Below are 13,706 nucleotides of genomic sequence, written 5' to 3' on the forward strand. Positions count from 1 at the left end.
CAGTCATCTTTTGTTTATCAAGCACATCTTCTCGAGACACTTGAATGCCATGATAGGCATAAATGTGTCGAACAAGTTGTCCTTTTCTCCAGAAGGATTTAAAACAACCATTCGCAAGACAATGGTGCAGTTCAGATTGAGAAGACGCTCGGCGTTCACGAGCGCGCTTTGCTCGTTCATTCAGTTCTAGGGAGGCGGCAGTGGTGGTGCCTTGAGGTGGTTGATAATGAGTCAAATAAGAACCCAAGCGAAGAATGGAACAATGTTGCCGTAAATAATCATCTTCTTCCATGACGGGGTGCTTGCTATTTTTTTTCTTTCTCTGTTTAAGTATGCGTTCGCAACTTGATTGGTGTACTCGAATATGGCGCCGAAGTTCGTCTGATCGAGCAAAACGTCTATTACAGAAATCAAATGAACAAGCATGAGGTTTTTCGCCTGTATGTGTACGAACATGGCGTACTTTATGTTCTAATCGCAAGAATGATTTATCACAAAAGTCGCATGTATAAGGCCTTAATTCTTTTTGCATTTTGGAAAGGAACGGAAAGGAAAAAAAAGAAGATTATCATTTATATACAAAAATAAAGACAAAGAAAGCGGGACCACTGGAGTAAAAGCGGGAAATAGTGAATCTCAGGGTTCCAATTCTCATTCACGTAATTGGCACCAAGTTCTTTTTTTTTTACCGCGAATTCAGCAGAATGAAAAATCGGGGAACCCTTTTCGTTTAACCCGTGTGGTCGGGAAAAGCATTAAAAAGCGGGGAACTATATTTGTACAGAAAAAAAAAAAAGCATGTTTCTCATTATATCGGCTACACAACAGAGGTCATGCTTAACCATCCTACAGCAGAGACAATGGGTCATTGTACAGTGTTTTGTTTTATAATTATTGAATTTGGTTGGTTTTGATTTACAATATGGAGTAAACATGGAGACGTAAATTAACCAAAGAAGGATAAGAAACAAGCTTATTTCAAACAGGAAGCCAAGTACTTTAAAGACAATCCTTTTTTTTTTTATCGATACAATAACTCAAGAAATTGACAGTTCTATTGATATTAATTTAAACACCAGCATGCCATGTAAATAGGGGTCTCCTTTCCCCGTAATGTATTCCATTGACTGCTAAAATATACCATTCATAAGCAAAACAAAATGATAACTCATTTGGTTTTATGATTGTCTTTTAAAGGCAAAAAAGAAAGGACTCGATCATTTTTATTTTTATTTTTTATTTTTGCTGGACAACAAAGTTCTCTTACATAATTTATTCAGGGTACCTTACGTAAGGCTATTCCAATCTCCTCCACGAATATGTTAAAATGAAAAGCGATACTGATATTGCTTGTTGAATACGCTCTTCTTTACACTGTCATTCCATGTTTTATCCCTAATAGAGATAAGTGAATTTTTGTATTTAGTACTACAAATATTTACCCTTTCAATCGTTTTGTAATGTCATCCAAATCCAATTTAAGATAATCTACAATCAAATCACCAATTTCAGTATTTTCGTGGTTACCTCGGAGTCGCTTTGATGCATGACCATAGGCATACAAGTTCACATCTACACCAGTGTGTCCCATCGTGGTCCACTTGTCAAAAGGGGGTGAGTTCAATGTCCTACATTGAGTTTTTATGGTCTTACACCAATCTGGGCTCTTGTGCTCAACACGTCTGATAGCACCAATGCGAAATACTCGGGTCCTTTTCCAGTCTCTTTCCAGGCCCATAATTTATCAAATTCCTGTTGTGTTGTGTCTTGTACGCCTAAGCCGTGCTTGAGGATAATTTCGACCAGGAATTCTTTTGTGTCTGTTCCTGCCTCTACCGCTTTTGCCCAGGCTAAACTCAGGATTTCAGTCGAGTTTATAGCATATTGAAGTGCTTCTGGGTTCCATTCATATTCAGGATACTCTTCAGTCACTTGTCTACCTACAGTGAGACCACCTGTTTCATGATCACTGACAGAAATCAAGAGTGTGTTTGGATGCTTATCAATAAAATCCATCACGGCAGCCACTGTGTGCTGATACTCGAGTATTTCGTAATAATGGGCAGCAGGATCATTTCTAATATGTTAATTATCAAAGATATGCTTTTGTATTGTGAATGCTTACACATGAGCTGCCATATCAATGCGACTGCCTTCAATCATCAAGAAGAATCCATGCTTTGATTTTTTAAGGATATGCAATGCTTTCTTGGTCATTTCGACAAGAGAAGGTTGTGTAGCAGGGTCTCGATCCATGGCATAGTCCATATGCTAATGTATGCTTAGTTCAACCATATTGTCTTTATAAGACACCACTTACATGGTGAGCAAATAAGCCCATCAAAGGCAAAGGTGCGTTGTCATCCAGCTTATCAAATGCTGCTTTTTCAGTCATGATATGCCATCCAAACTGATCTTTTGCTTGCTTTAACAAGTCCCTGTCATCCTGTCGACAACTGTTGTCTGTCTGATTGCTAATGAACTCACATAATCCTCCACCAAACATCAAATCTACTGTTCTTCCTAAAGGCGTGAGTCCTATTTGATGTTGTGCGATATCATTTTCAAAATCACGCCAATTGACATGAGCAGAAAAAGCAGCAGGCGTAGCATGTGTGATACGAGACTTGACAACAAGACCTGTCTTCATCTGGCGGTGTATTTTAGCAGACTCCAAGAGAGTACCACAAGGTGTGCTTCTATCGTCCACTTAGAGATTGATTCAGTACATTTGATTAAAGATAGACGATGGATCTTACCTCCAATGGCTCCATTAAATGTCTTGATACCACAGGCAAAGGCAGTGGCTCCTGCTGCACTATCTGTAATCAAACTCGAACTACTTTGAGTCTGGATTTGGCCCACTATGATGTGATCTAAAGGAAACATAGTCTTCACAGGTAAATTGTTTATTCTTGCATGATATTGACGTCCAAATGTTTCAGAGGCAGGTCCAAACCCATCACTGATCATCAAAATGACGTTAGGTTGAGCATGTCCTAAGCATGTTTAATACTTGTCGTGTCCTGTTTGCTTACTCTTAGGCATATTGAAGACAGTCAATACGATAGTCAACATCATCATCAACATGAAAAGATAATGCATAAAGCGATGACATGCAGATGCATAACTCGGTTTCTATATATGGACAAATCAAAAGTTTAAATCATACATTGCAATACATACTTTAATAGCAATCTCAATATCGTCTTTTTCTTTTAAAGGTAAAAGCGTATAGTTAAATACCATATTAGACAATAAAAAACAAAAGAAAAAGAATAGAAAAGAGAAAAAGGAAGGGGGGTTTATATATGCACTACAGAACTCCGATGACACTCCTTTTTGATTTACTTCCCCTCCTTTTGTATTCTTTCCTTTTCTTTCTTATAAAATGGAAAAGAAGAAATCAAGCTTAATTCAATGGTGTATTCGTATATGGCAATTGATAGCAGCCATAGGTGCCTTTGGATTTCAAATAGGTGCATCACCGGTAAGAACATGATGGTGTACAATATTTACCTATGATGACAGTATTCAAAAGAGCCTCCACCCTTTGAGACACTGGGTCTATTGTATTATGGTTGGGTGATATGCTGGTTATCCATTGTGTGGAGTGTATTCTATATCACAAAATCAATTCAAATCAAACGGTTTTTATTGATCTTATTTGATTTAGTGTTGGCTGCATTATTTGGTGTCTGTATGTGCTATGAAATCAGTAGTTATACATGTAAACCAGGCATACATCATGGTTGGTGTGATTTCTATAATACAGGCTTATTCTTTCTTATGTCACTCTTTTTAACATACATCATCAACACAATAGGGGATGTCATAGTTTAATCAATAAATATTATCGTCCATACATTTCTTCAAAATAAGGTGCAAGGCGACTACGATCCACTGTGGCAATATAGTATTGACCACCATTGTTTGTCCAACTCACAGCTTCAGAATAATATTCAAATGCTTCTACTCGTAAAATAGATTCAGGCATATTCAGTGTACGCTGATTGATTTTGTGGTGTTTGGGTACAAAGGATTTGAGTGAAATGATCTTGGTGCCTTCTTTCAAGTCTAGAAACAGTTGAGCGAGTGCTTGATTGGTAGCAGCATCAAAAGCATAGTTATTGACTAACAATACATCTGATCTTTTCAAGGTAGAGTACAGATCATTGGCCGCAACATCTAAAAAGTCGCCATGTCTAAAATGAATTTTACCTGTAGGAAGGCGCCAGGCTCTAGTAGACAGGGTCATCAGTCATCGATAGGTATTTCATATCATGACTTACTTCATACGGGCTGCATATTCTTTTAGCTGTCTTTTTGCAAATTTACATGGTGTTTCCATAATCTCAATACCATATGCTTCACATCCAGTTTGTGCTGCTACTTGTAAAACAACATTACCAATACCACATCCCATATCCATAAATACACTGCGTGAATTAAGACCTGTTTTAGTAATGAACTCCTTGACCAAGATAGGGTTGATTTCACCATAGACATTATTTGAAAAGGCTTTATATATATATATATAAGTATATTGGCTTAAAAAGGGTATGCTTACCTTGGTAGTTATTCAATGCTTCTGCTTGACGTGCTACTGTACGACTATAGACTTGAAATAAGATATGACAGGCTAAATCATAGCTTGGGTGGCACATAGTCTTTGCATTTTGACTCATCACACCTTCTGCTTTCAATTGTCGTATCACCTTATTAAAATCCTTAACAGCTTGAACAAACCCGGCCGCATTACGACGATTACGATATTTTGTCAAATTACGCATGATACCATGGGATTGATTACCCAACAAATGCTGCTGTTCAGGCAAAAGATAGGATTCATAAATCAATTCAGCTGTGCGCATAATGTCCGTGATAGGGTTATATTCATCCTTGTCTTCTTCATCCTCGTCATAGCCTTTGCCTGTTGCATTCCTGATGACAGGTTTAAGCAAAAGAAAGCTAACAAAATAAGTTATTTTTTATCATGTATATGCCTACTTACTTTTCTGGTTCAACAGATCCAGGGTATTCAAGGACAACACTGAGATGCTTGTCTTTACTCATGGCGTCTGATTCTGGTTCAGTGAAATCTAATAGTAAGAAGTAAATAAGATAGTCCAATCATTCGGTTCTCTATGACTTACAAGGTCTGTATTGTGCTATTTCAGCTTGTACTATTCTATCTGAATGAGTAATTGATTTACAGGGCTTGGCAGGAGCTGGTTTCTTGTCTCGATGACTATCCATAGAGCTTGATAAACGTCTTTTGATAGTCTCTTTTTTAGGTGGTGTAGTAGAGGTGGATTCAACTAGCTTGGCTGTATAGTTAGATGTCTTGGTAGTGGTAGTCGCAGTTGTCGATGCTGTCGATGTCACTGCCGCCGCCGCTGCTGCTGCTGCTGCTGCTGCTGCTGCTGCAAGTTTACTAGCCATGACTTTCTTGGGAGGTAAGGCAATAGTTTGCTTATTTTGGTCTTTTTCAGTCAGAAGATGATTTCTCTCTTCTTTCTTGGAAGATTCAATCATGGTCATTATAGTTTTAGAAAAAAAAAAAGAAACAGGGAGAGAAAGAACGAAACAACAGAACAGCACTAAATGCAATAGAAAAAATCGAGTCACAGAAATAGAGATTAATTGCATGGCAAGTGGCTATTCTCCTCTTCTTACAGAAGTTTTCAGTTTCATATTGACTGATTTGATGTTGGTAGAATTGGAGTATAGGTACTCCGAGAAGGCGTAAGGCCAATCCAGATAGACTTATTGCAAGAGATGAGAGGGCATCCCGAGACTTGGTAGATCGACCATGCTTGACAGAGACCCTTTGTATGCCTTTTGATCATCTTTCCATTCTTCTTTCTTCAACAAAACAAGGATACTCTAGATACTCGAGACAATAGACGTATGTCTGTGAAGTCTTGTATTCATTTGCGATACAGACATTGCCTCTTTTTCTACACCTGTGTCTCTGTCACCAACAAATTGAACTACTTTATGCCAATCTAGTGGGTTATAAGGTTAGCTGAACTTCTACAATAAAATCATCAACAATAGATATCACTAAAGAAGCATCTTGAATATCAATTGAGTCAGCAACAACCTTTCTTTTCTTGTCTGTTGTATTCAAATCATTAGGTTTAGTACTTATGAGTGCCTAGGATAAACAGGGCAAGGAAGAGATAAGGTTGTTTTCTTGTCATAAGACTATGCTTAGAAAAAGCAAGTTTTCATGTCATTTTATTTCATATTGTTATTTATAATAAACCGTTGCAGAAGCTTAGACACTTATCTTCATTACTGTAATGAATTGGCTTGACATTTAGAATATAAGAAACAACTTTTTTTTGGGGGGACAGTATTTTGATAGATGCATGATTGTTTATTAATTGAAGCATTTAATGTTTTAAACAATTAAACTTATTACTTATTGGACATCATGTTGTTAAAACCTTGCTGCTGTTGTTGTTGTTGTTGTTGTTGTTGTCGCTGTGCTTGAAGACGTTGTTGCTGTAGCTGTATTTGCATTTGCAAGTGATATTGCTGTTGTTGTTGTTGTAATTGTTGTAATACTTGAGGAGAATGTTGTTGTTGTTGTTGTTGTTGCAGTACATGTTGTGGTGGTAATGGTGGTTGTGGTTGTGGTAGCATACCCTGAAGAAACATGGATGGACTATGACCAGCCAATTGTTGTAGTTGTGCAGGTGTGATACTATTGGCAATAGCAGTAGCAGAACTACTCTTTTTTGTCATTTCAAGACGGATATTCAATATGTTTCGTTTTAATGCAGTCTGATCATGTTCTAATTGACGTCTTTCTTTCTCCAACAGTCTCTTTTGTCTTTCTACCATATTCTCGAGTGCTTCATAGTGTGTTAGCTGCTGTTGATAATGAGTGAGTTTGTGTCTAGTGAGCATGGTAGTTAATTCCAATAGTGAATCCTCTTGCTCTGGTTCTTTTTCTATCTCTGCTACATGGCCTGTTGCTGCTGCTGTTGCTACCTGTGGTTTAACAGAAGATGCTAAAAAGGCAACAGCAGCCATCACTGGATTTTCTTTATGCTGTGCTGTATCATATTGCAATAAACCCAATTCCTTTAATTCAGCATGTTGAAATGGATCTTGCATAGGTAGTTCAAGATAGTGTAAGACACATTCATCGTGTGTCCGTGTGCCTACATGTTCTGCAATCTTTTCCCAATCATCATCATACAGGTTCAGTCCTTCTTGTAGCATGGCTTCTTCTTCTTCAGTCCATTCTTCCATTGGCTCTTCTGTTTGTCTTGTCTTTTCTAATACAAAATGACCACTCTTTTGATTGGGTGGATATTTGCCTTCGACGAAACATGTACGACAGAGATAGAAATCAGATTTTGTTGTACTGCAGTATTGTTCATCAGCACAGTCATTTTCGCAACTAGAACATGTCTGTTGTTCTGTTGGTTTGTTAAAGTCATAATGTGTTGTCACTGGTTCTTCTTTTACTTGTTCTTCTTCTTCTTCTTCTTTTGTTGTTATTATCTCTGAAGGTTTATCGAGTACTATTTTGAATTGACTATCAAAAGATGCACTTAGTGATGAGAATTTGGCTTCAGGATCCACCTATAGAATAAACCATCAATAACCACAAACAAGACAACATAACTCCCTTGCCTGATAATTAATTAATCCCCATTGTTCCAAGAATGAATGCACACGTAAAATAGAACACACATCACCCGTTAGGTTTCTTCTACAGGCAGTAATCGTCAAATATTCTACTGGATTCATGCGATACGTATTCACCATAAAATCACGGTATTCTTTATAGACAGTGGGTGTCTTGGATTTGTTGAGATTATTAAAGAATTCAGGTAGTGATTTAGATTCAATAGGATGTACAGAGGTAATATCAAACCAGCCAGCATAAGATGGAATAATGATATCATGTGCCTGAATAGAAAGATAACGTTGTGGATCTTCTTCAGGTAAGGGTATAGCTGAAAGGTTGATGGGTAAAAGAGGTTCTGTCTTGATCTCTTCATGCTCTTCAGGTGTCTTGAGCTTCTTGTTTGGGTTGTCTACACTGTCCATGGTAGCAGATCGTTTTAGACTTGGTTTGTCTGGATAGTCATAGTCTTCAGGTACCATCCATTCTTTATATGTAAAACTATCCAAGAGCCAAGTAGCTCTTAAGTGATATGGTATGCTGACAGTAGGTTTGGAAACTTGGTTAGGTGGTAGTTCTTCTACCCATTGATTATGTGATTCTGGTAAACCCACAAAATGAATCCATGATCTGTTGTATTGCGTCTCTTGGACATAATATGCTCTCTCTGCTGGATGAAAGACAGGATCCGTATTATTGTACACAATATGAGTTGCATTGGGCACATCCACCACTTGACCTATGATCTCATCAGTGTCTAGCGTACTTGATTTTTAACTTACCTCCTAATAGATGTACCATCTGTGACCATGCTTGTCGTTGGTGTGCCTCTACTTGTGTATCAAACCCAATCATTGGTGTCTCATCATATCCTTCTTGAACAAGTTGTTGTTTAACCACATCAATCAATTGAATATAGACATCTTTATTTTCAGGTGCATCAAATTGCCAATCACTCAAGTCCTTGTCTGATTGAAAACTGTAAGCTGTCTGAAGAATAGTATAGAGAGGAGATGGTTTTGCAAGTGCCTCTACATTGAAGAAGCGTGTAGGTATACGAGCCATAGGAGCCTCTTGTTGGAACTTGAGAAATCGACCAGTAAAATAAGCAAGCTCGGGTGCTGTAAACGCGGTATCACATCCAAAGGATGCAAGGTCATTTTTTAAATCATCTAGAATAGCATCAAAATAAGAAATGATACTGGGCTGTTCATAATAGTTGAGATCAATGTTGGGTGGTTGTTCTTTGGCAGTGGTGGTCATAGCAATAAGCGCGTTTCAAAGCATATAGCTTAAAGAGGGAGGAAACAAAAAGGAGACGGAAAAAGTGACTTTGTTCACAGACAGACCAACAGTAAGCGCGTTTAACAGAAAAAAGGTGACGTCATTATGCACGTGATCTCTAATTTTTAAGGAGTGATATATAAAAGCTAAAAAAATTTTCAACAAGAGCTTCTATGGCGCAATTGGCTAGCGCGTCTGACTGTTAATCAGGAGGTTGGTGGTTCGAGCCCACCTAGGAGCGTTTATTTTTCTTTTGGCTAGGGCCCTTTTTTTTTTTCTTTTTCTTTGTGAGATGATCGAGATTGCTTATTTGAATGCAACGCTATTGAGAATCAAGCATTATCGTTAGTAGTTCTGAGCAGAATGAACTTGAATAGTATTCTAAAGTTATTTTGTCATATAACAAATCCTTTTAGGATAATGATATAGTAAAGCTTTGAAATATCTCAGCAGTAGATTTTCTTGGACATTTCGTAATCAGTCTTAAGACATACATAAAGTATTGGGCTGTCCTACTATTTATTTTCTTGTTTTTGAACTAAGATACTCAGGAACAGACATGCTACTGCTTTTAAATTAAACAGATATCAACATGTCAAGACCTTCTATTTTACTGTTTGTATTAGAATAACTATGGGCAAGCAAGTACTATACCTCAGGAAACAATCGCTCTAGTGTAGATATTCAAGGGAAAAAGTATTCAGTAGCGTTGATTTGTAAGCACAATTAGTTTTTTGGTTTGGTTTATAGTTACAAATCATGCACTTACTTAACATGTTACTATAATGATGGTGTTTGCATATGATTTTCTTGCTTTCTATCATCAAATCTTGTGCTTATCAAAAGTATCCATTGTTATCTTAAAGCGCATACAGCAAATGCAAAGCTCATCCTGTCAAACTCAAAACCGTATTCAATAAATCCGCGGTGTATAACTTCACAGACTTTCATGACGATTGTGTTACTAAATGCTAACTCAAGTGATACTCAACGACATCAGGCACTTTGTTACAAGTCTCAACGTACTCTCTTTCTCGCATTCAAACAAAGGATTGCATTGATCTCAATAATAATGCTCCTTTCTTTTCCAGAAAAGGTCTGATGATTATCTTACTAAGAAGAAAAAGAAAATAGATAAGCAACCAAGAAAGTTTACAACCAAAATGTACTAGTTGTTGGGCGTTATCTTTGCGAATTTGTCATACGTGTTTTTGTTTGTTGTAGATGCTATTTGTATTGCCAAATACACACACCGCTTCTAAATCTAGAAAAAAAAAGAAACCTTAATTCGAACCCTGAGAAACATAAGCTAGCTAACGCATGATTTTATGATCTCCTCTTTTTTGTCTCAGTATAAAATATAAAAGACATGAGAGCCGGGCATCTCACCCAAGAAACACTGTGCAAATGAGTGTGTGAAAAAACATCTAGTTGAGATTACCTATTTTGTGTCTTTTGTACAAATTTATATGTGTATTCGTAATACCCTTATTTGAAGTAGTACATGATAAAAATAGTGGTTAAATCTAAATACTTTCCAGTAGCAATAATATTATCGAAAAAATCGATAGGGTTTAAAAACCATTCGAGTTTCATCTCTAAAGTAGAAAAAAAGAGAGAGACTTGTTTGTGAAGGAGAGAGAATGACAAATAAAAAAATATAGATTTGTCGTATTTTTCCATTTACTAAATCTTATCAATTAATTGGTATTGAGTCATAAGAGTCTATCGAATGAAAAGGTCTAAAACCTTTTCTTTTGGGAAATCAATTCACTCCCAGCAATACCAAGACCCTTTTTTTATCTCGTTGTTCTACTGGAAAAAGAGAATATAGTCATTGACCCTTTTCTTCTTGCTTTATCTTAACATCTATCTATCGTTTCTTCCCCCCTTTTTTTTTCTAGCTGTACTACTTGAAGCACAACATTATACATACAGTAAGTAGCACTTTAGGCAGAAATTGCCTAAAGTAAAAATTATACTACACATGTGACAAAAGAATAAGACGATCGACGAATTAAAACTCATTCCTCTTCTCGGATAAACTCTATTGTTTATTCCATCTCTATTGGCTTTCTCATTATGCGTATCTTTAAAGGGACTCTTTATAAATAAGCCTATCGTATCCATTGATCGCACCGTGAGAAATGACTGGCCGAACGGAGTATTGTGAGAAAAATTTGCCATGTGGACAACGAAGAAAAACTTCCATTTTTGGAGCAAAGCAAATGTTTTTCCTTGTCCCACCAATAACAAGATAAAGAAATGAACAAAGTTTAGAAATTAAGGAAAGATAGAATAAAATCAGTTATAGATATTTTATGAAAATTAGGATAATTTCAACTAAAGCATGTAGCAAATTCACTATCCTTCTTTTTCTTGCTTTTTAGTATAATAGAGAAAAAAAAAAAAAGAAAGAGAAACTAAAAAGAATGGCTATCTTTTCAACCATCTTCATATCAAAATAGCGAAATACAAAAGAAAAAGTTATCATATGGCAAAATTTGTAAATTGACGAATCATATTTTTTGTATCACTCAATCATTGGGTCAGACTTCCAGTCCAAAATCGGCGCTACAAGTCTTGAACTTTGTTTCGATTAGGTAACCGAAATTGAATATAAAATAAAAAACGAATCAGATCCCTTTCTTGCTTTTTTTCTTTCAAATTTCTCTTTCCTTATATTATGTCCGAGAAATTGGAACAAGACAAGGTTTCCAACAACGTTGTTTACAATGATGATGAATATCATCATGATGAACTTGCTGGTCCCGAGCCTACAGAAGAAGACTGGAAGTCTTTGCGTGAAGTAGCTGACAAGATTCCTGCTTCTGCTTACCTCGTCATTGTCATTGAGTTCTGTGAACGTTTCACTTACTATGGTCTTAGTGGTCCTTTCCAAAGTAAATACTACTGCGAAAAGCTAATGTATCATTTTACTTACTGTTTTGAATAGACTATATCCAATATCCCGCCCCAGAATCATGTATGTATTCAACTGATCACTTAAGATAACAGATAACTTACCTATCTTATTACTACTAGATCCCGCTGATCAAGCTGGTGCCATGGGTAGAGGTCAACAAACTGCTACCGCTCTCACCACCTTTTTCCAATTCTGGTGTTATATCACTCCCATTATTGGTGCTGTCGTTGCTGATCAATACCTCGGCAAGTACCGTACTATTGTTCTTTTCTCTTGCTTCTACATTGTTGGTTTGGTCATCTTAACTGCTACTGCTTCTCCTGCCGCCATCGCTAATGGTGCTGCTTTCCCTGGTTTTATTGTTGCTATCATCATCATTGGTCTTGGTACTGGTGGTATTAAATCTAATGTCTCTCCTCTTGTCGCTGAACAATACCAATCCAAATCACCTTATATTACTACAACAGCCAAAGGTGAACGCGTCATTGTTACTCCTCAAGCTACTTATCAAAAGATTTTCAACTTGTTCTACTGGGGTATCAACGTTGGTTCTCTTTCCGCTATTGCTACCACTGAATTAGAAAAGAACGTTGGTTTCTGGCCTGCTTACCTTTTGCCTACTTTGATGTTTGCTATTGGTATCGTTGTCATTCTCCTCGGTCATAAGCGTTATGTCCAAACACCCCCTCGTGGTTCCGTCTTTGTCGAAGCCTTCAAGTTGTTCACTCTCAGCTGGAAGGTCAAGGGTGGTATGGAAGCCTGTAAGCCCTCTAACCTCGCTGCTGATCACCCTGAACTTGCTGTCAAGGCCACTTGGGATGATGTCTTTGTTGATGAATTGAAGCGTGCTCTCAGAGCTTGTATTGTCTTCTGTTGGTACCCTATCTACTGGCTCTGTTATTCTCAAATGACAAACAACCTTGTCTCTCAAGCCAGTACCATGTGGACTGGTAATGTCCCTAATGATATTATGCAAAACATTGATCCTCTTGTCTTGATCATTACTATTCCTCTTATGGATCGTATTGTCTATCCCGGTCTCCGTCGTGTTGGTATTCCCATGCGTCCTATTTTCAGAATTTCTTTGGGTTTCTTGTTCGCTTCTGTTGCTATGGCCTACACTGCTGGTATCCAACAACGTATCTATGACAACACTTCTGAATACCCCATCTCTGCTGGTTATCAAATCCCCTCTTATGTCTTTATCGCTTTCTCTGAAATCTTTGCCTCTATCACTGGTCTTGAATACGCTTACAAGAAGGCTCCTCAATCAATGAAGTCCATTGTTATGGCTCTCTTTTTGTTCACTAACTGTATTGCTTCTATCCTTGGTTTTGCCTTGGTCTCTGTTGCTGTTGATCCCAAGTTAACCTGGATGTACACTGGTATTTCTGCTGCTTCTTTCATCTGTGCTATCTTGGTTTACGCCTTCCACCACAAGAACGATAAAAATGATGTTGAAGATGATGCCATTGGTCGTACTGGAAAGCAAGCTGAAGATTATAACAAAAATCAAGCCACTGTTGAATTCGAAGCTGAAAAAAGTGTTGTGTAAATTTTCTTTATCTAATTACTATTACTATTCCTTATTATTCATCTTAATATCTTTTTTTTTTTTTTTATTACAATTGATCTACAGCAGTGCTGTCATATCAAAAATGAATAAAAAATCTTTTCACTATTTTCTCCAAATTTAGCCTACTTTTCTCACACATGTAAGGGTGTCGTGAGAACAAATGAAAAAAGTTACCCTTCACTTTAACGTAATACAACAAAGTCAGGTGCAGTTACAGAATTACACAAAAAAAATTTTTTTTTACCTTATCTTTAATACGAAATTTA

General features: G+C 37.1%; 7 protein-coding genes and 1 non-coding gene across 8 annotated transcripts; 3 read left to right on the top strand and 5 right to left on the bottom strand.

Annotated features, from left to right (window-relative positions):
- Positions 1–352: 352 nt before the first annotated feature.
- B0P05DRAFT_466875 (uncharacterized protein) lies at positions 353–532 on the bottom strand (the record flags this gene model as incomplete). The annotated part of the gene is made up of 1 exon (XM_051574358.1): positions 353–532. A coding segment is annotated over one exon (180 nt), but the record flags the coding sequence as incomplete, so codon positions are not given.
- A 628-nt stretch (positions 533–1,160) lies between these two features.
- B0P05DRAFT_534662 (alkaline-phosphatase-like protein) lies at positions 1,161–3,388 on the bottom strand. Its single transcript, XM_051577348.1, has 7 exons — positions 3,039–3,388; positions 2,760–2,999; positions 2,321–2,709; positions 2,126–2,271; positions 1,654–2,077; positions 1,443–1,600; positions 1,161–1,395 (listed from the first exon to the last, which is right to left on the bottom strand). Exons 1-7 carry the CDS (start codon positions 3,103–3,105, stop codon positions 1,323–1,325), a joined length of 1,497 nt encoding a protein of 498 aa, XP_051436498.1. The 5' UTR covers positions 3,106–3,388; the 3' UTR covers positions 1,161–1,322.
- Positions 3,389–4,241, top strand: B0P05DRAFT_534664 (uncharacterized protein; the record flags this gene model as incomplete). The annotated part of the gene is made up of 3 exons (XM_051577349.1): positions 3,389–3,490; positions 3,532–3,751; positions 3,827–4,241. 3 exons carry the CDS (start codon positions 3,392–3,394, stop codon positions 3,841–3,843), a joined length of 336 nt encoding a protein of 111 aa, XP_051436499.1. The 3' UTR covers positions 3,844–4,241.
- On the bottom strand, positions 3,389–5,396 carry B0P05DRAFT_534665 (histone methylation protein DOT1-domain-containing protein). Its single transcript, XM_051577350.1, has 5 exons — positions 5,157–5,396; positions 5,015–5,102; positions 4,571–4,971; positions 4,293–4,521; positions 3,389–4,241 (listed from the first exon to the last, which is right to left on the bottom strand). The coding sequence occupies exons 1-5, from the start codon at positions 5,257–5,259 to the stop codon at positions 3,854–3,856; spliced, it is 1,209 nt and encodes a 402-aa protein (XP_051436500.1). The 5' UTR covers positions 5,260–5,396; the 3' UTR covers positions 3,389–3,853.
- A 1,033-nt stretch (positions 5,397–6,429) lies between these two features.
- B0P05DRAFT_585523 (SWIRM domain-containing protein) lies at positions 6,430–8,917 on the bottom strand (the record flags this gene model as incomplete). Its single annotated transcript, XM_051582449.1, has 3 exons — positions 6,430–7,608; positions 7,639–8,393; positions 8,437–8,917. The coding sequence occupies 3 exons, from the start codon at positions 8,915–8,917 to the stop codon at positions 6,430–6,432; spliced, it is 2,415 nt and encodes an 804-aa protein (XP_051436501.1).
- A 188-nt stretch (positions 8,918–9,105) lies between these two features.
- Positions 9,106–9,179, top strand: B0P05DRAFT_t34. The gene has a single exon. It is a non-coding gene; the product is annotated as a tRNA-Asn (tRNA).
- Positions 9,180–10,780: 1,601 nt separating this feature from the next.
- On the bottom strand, positions 10,781–11,322 carry B0P05DRAFT_534670 (uncharacterized protein). Its single transcript, XM_051577351.1, has one exon. It carries the CDS (start codon positions 11,123–11,125, stop codon positions 10,865–10,867), a length of 261 nt encoding a protein of 86 aa, XP_051436502.1. The 5' UTR covers positions 11,126–11,322; the 3' UTR covers positions 10,781–10,864.
- Positions 11,323–11,545: 223 nt separating this feature from the next.
- B0P05DRAFT_534674 (POT family-domain-containing protein) lies at positions 11,546–13,556 on the top strand. The gene is made up of 3 exons (XM_051577352.1): positions 11,546–11,841; positions 11,895–11,924; positions 11,984–13,556. The coding sequence occupies exons 1-3, from the start codon at positions 11,625–11,627 to the stop codon at positions 13,417–13,419; spliced, it is 1,683 nt and encodes a 560-aa protein (XP_051436503.1). The 5' UTR covers positions 11,546–11,624; the 3' UTR covers positions 13,420–13,556.
- Positions 13,557–13,706: the final 150 nt, after the last annotated feature.

This window comes from Gilbertella persicaria, assembly GCF_025201335.1.
Source record: "Gilbertella persicaria strain CBS 190.32 chromosome Unknown B0P05scaffold_12, whole genome shotgun sequence".
Lineage (NCBI taxonomy): Eukaryota > Fungi > Mucoromycota > Mucoromycetes > Mucorales > Choanephoraceae > Gilbertella > Gilbertella persicaria.

What these genes read in the sequence shown, in the direction of transcription:
- B0P05DRAFT_534662 (XM_051577348.1), bottom strand. Translation starts at nt 3,105, where the DNA reads ATGCATTATCTTTTCATGTTGATGATGATGTTGACTATCGTATTGACT. An exon ending in TGTCTTCAATATGCCTAAGA is followed by an intron (nt 3,000 to 3,038) that starts GTAAGCAAACAG and finishes AAACATGCTTAG; the next exon opens with GACATGCTCAACCTAACGTC. An exon ending in GCACAAGAGCCCAGATTGGT is followed by an intron (nt 1,601 to 1,653) that starts GTAAGACCATAA and finishes CCTTTTGACAAG; the next exon opens with TGGACCACGATGGGACACAC.
- B0P05DRAFT_534665 (XM_051577350.1), bottom strand. Translation starts at nt 5,259, where the DNA reads ATGGATAGTCATCGAGACAAGAAACCAGCTCCTGCCAAGCCCTGTAAA. An exon ending in AGCATTGAATAACTACCAAG is followed by an intron (nt 4,522 to 4,570) that starts GTAAGCATACCC and finishes ATATATATAAAG; the next exon opens with CCTTTTCAAATAATGTCTAT. An exon ending in GAATATGCAGCCCGTATGAA is followed by an intron (nt 4,242 to 4,292) that starts GTAAGTCATGAT and finishes CCTGTCTACTAG; the next exon opens with AGCCTGGCGCCTTCCTACAG.
- B0P05DRAFT_534670 (XM_051577351.1), bottom strand. Translation starts at nt 11,125, where the DNA reads ATGGCAAATTTTTCTCACAATACTCCGTTCGGCCAGTCATTTCTCACG.
- B0P05DRAFT_534674 (XM_051577352.1), top strand. Translation starts at nt 11,625, where the DNA reads ATGTCCGAGAAATTGGAACAAGACAAGGTTTCCAACAACGTTGTTTAC. An exon ending in TCTTAGTGGTCCTTTCCAAA is followed by an intron (nt 11,842 to 11,894) that starts GTAAATACTACT and finishes TGTTTTGAATAG; the next exon opens with ACTATATCCAATATCCCGCC. An exon ending in ATATCCCGCCCCAGAATCAT is followed by an intron (nt 11,925 to 11,983) that starts GTATGTATTCAA and finishes TATTACTACTAG; the next exon opens with ATCCCGCTGATCAAGCTGGT.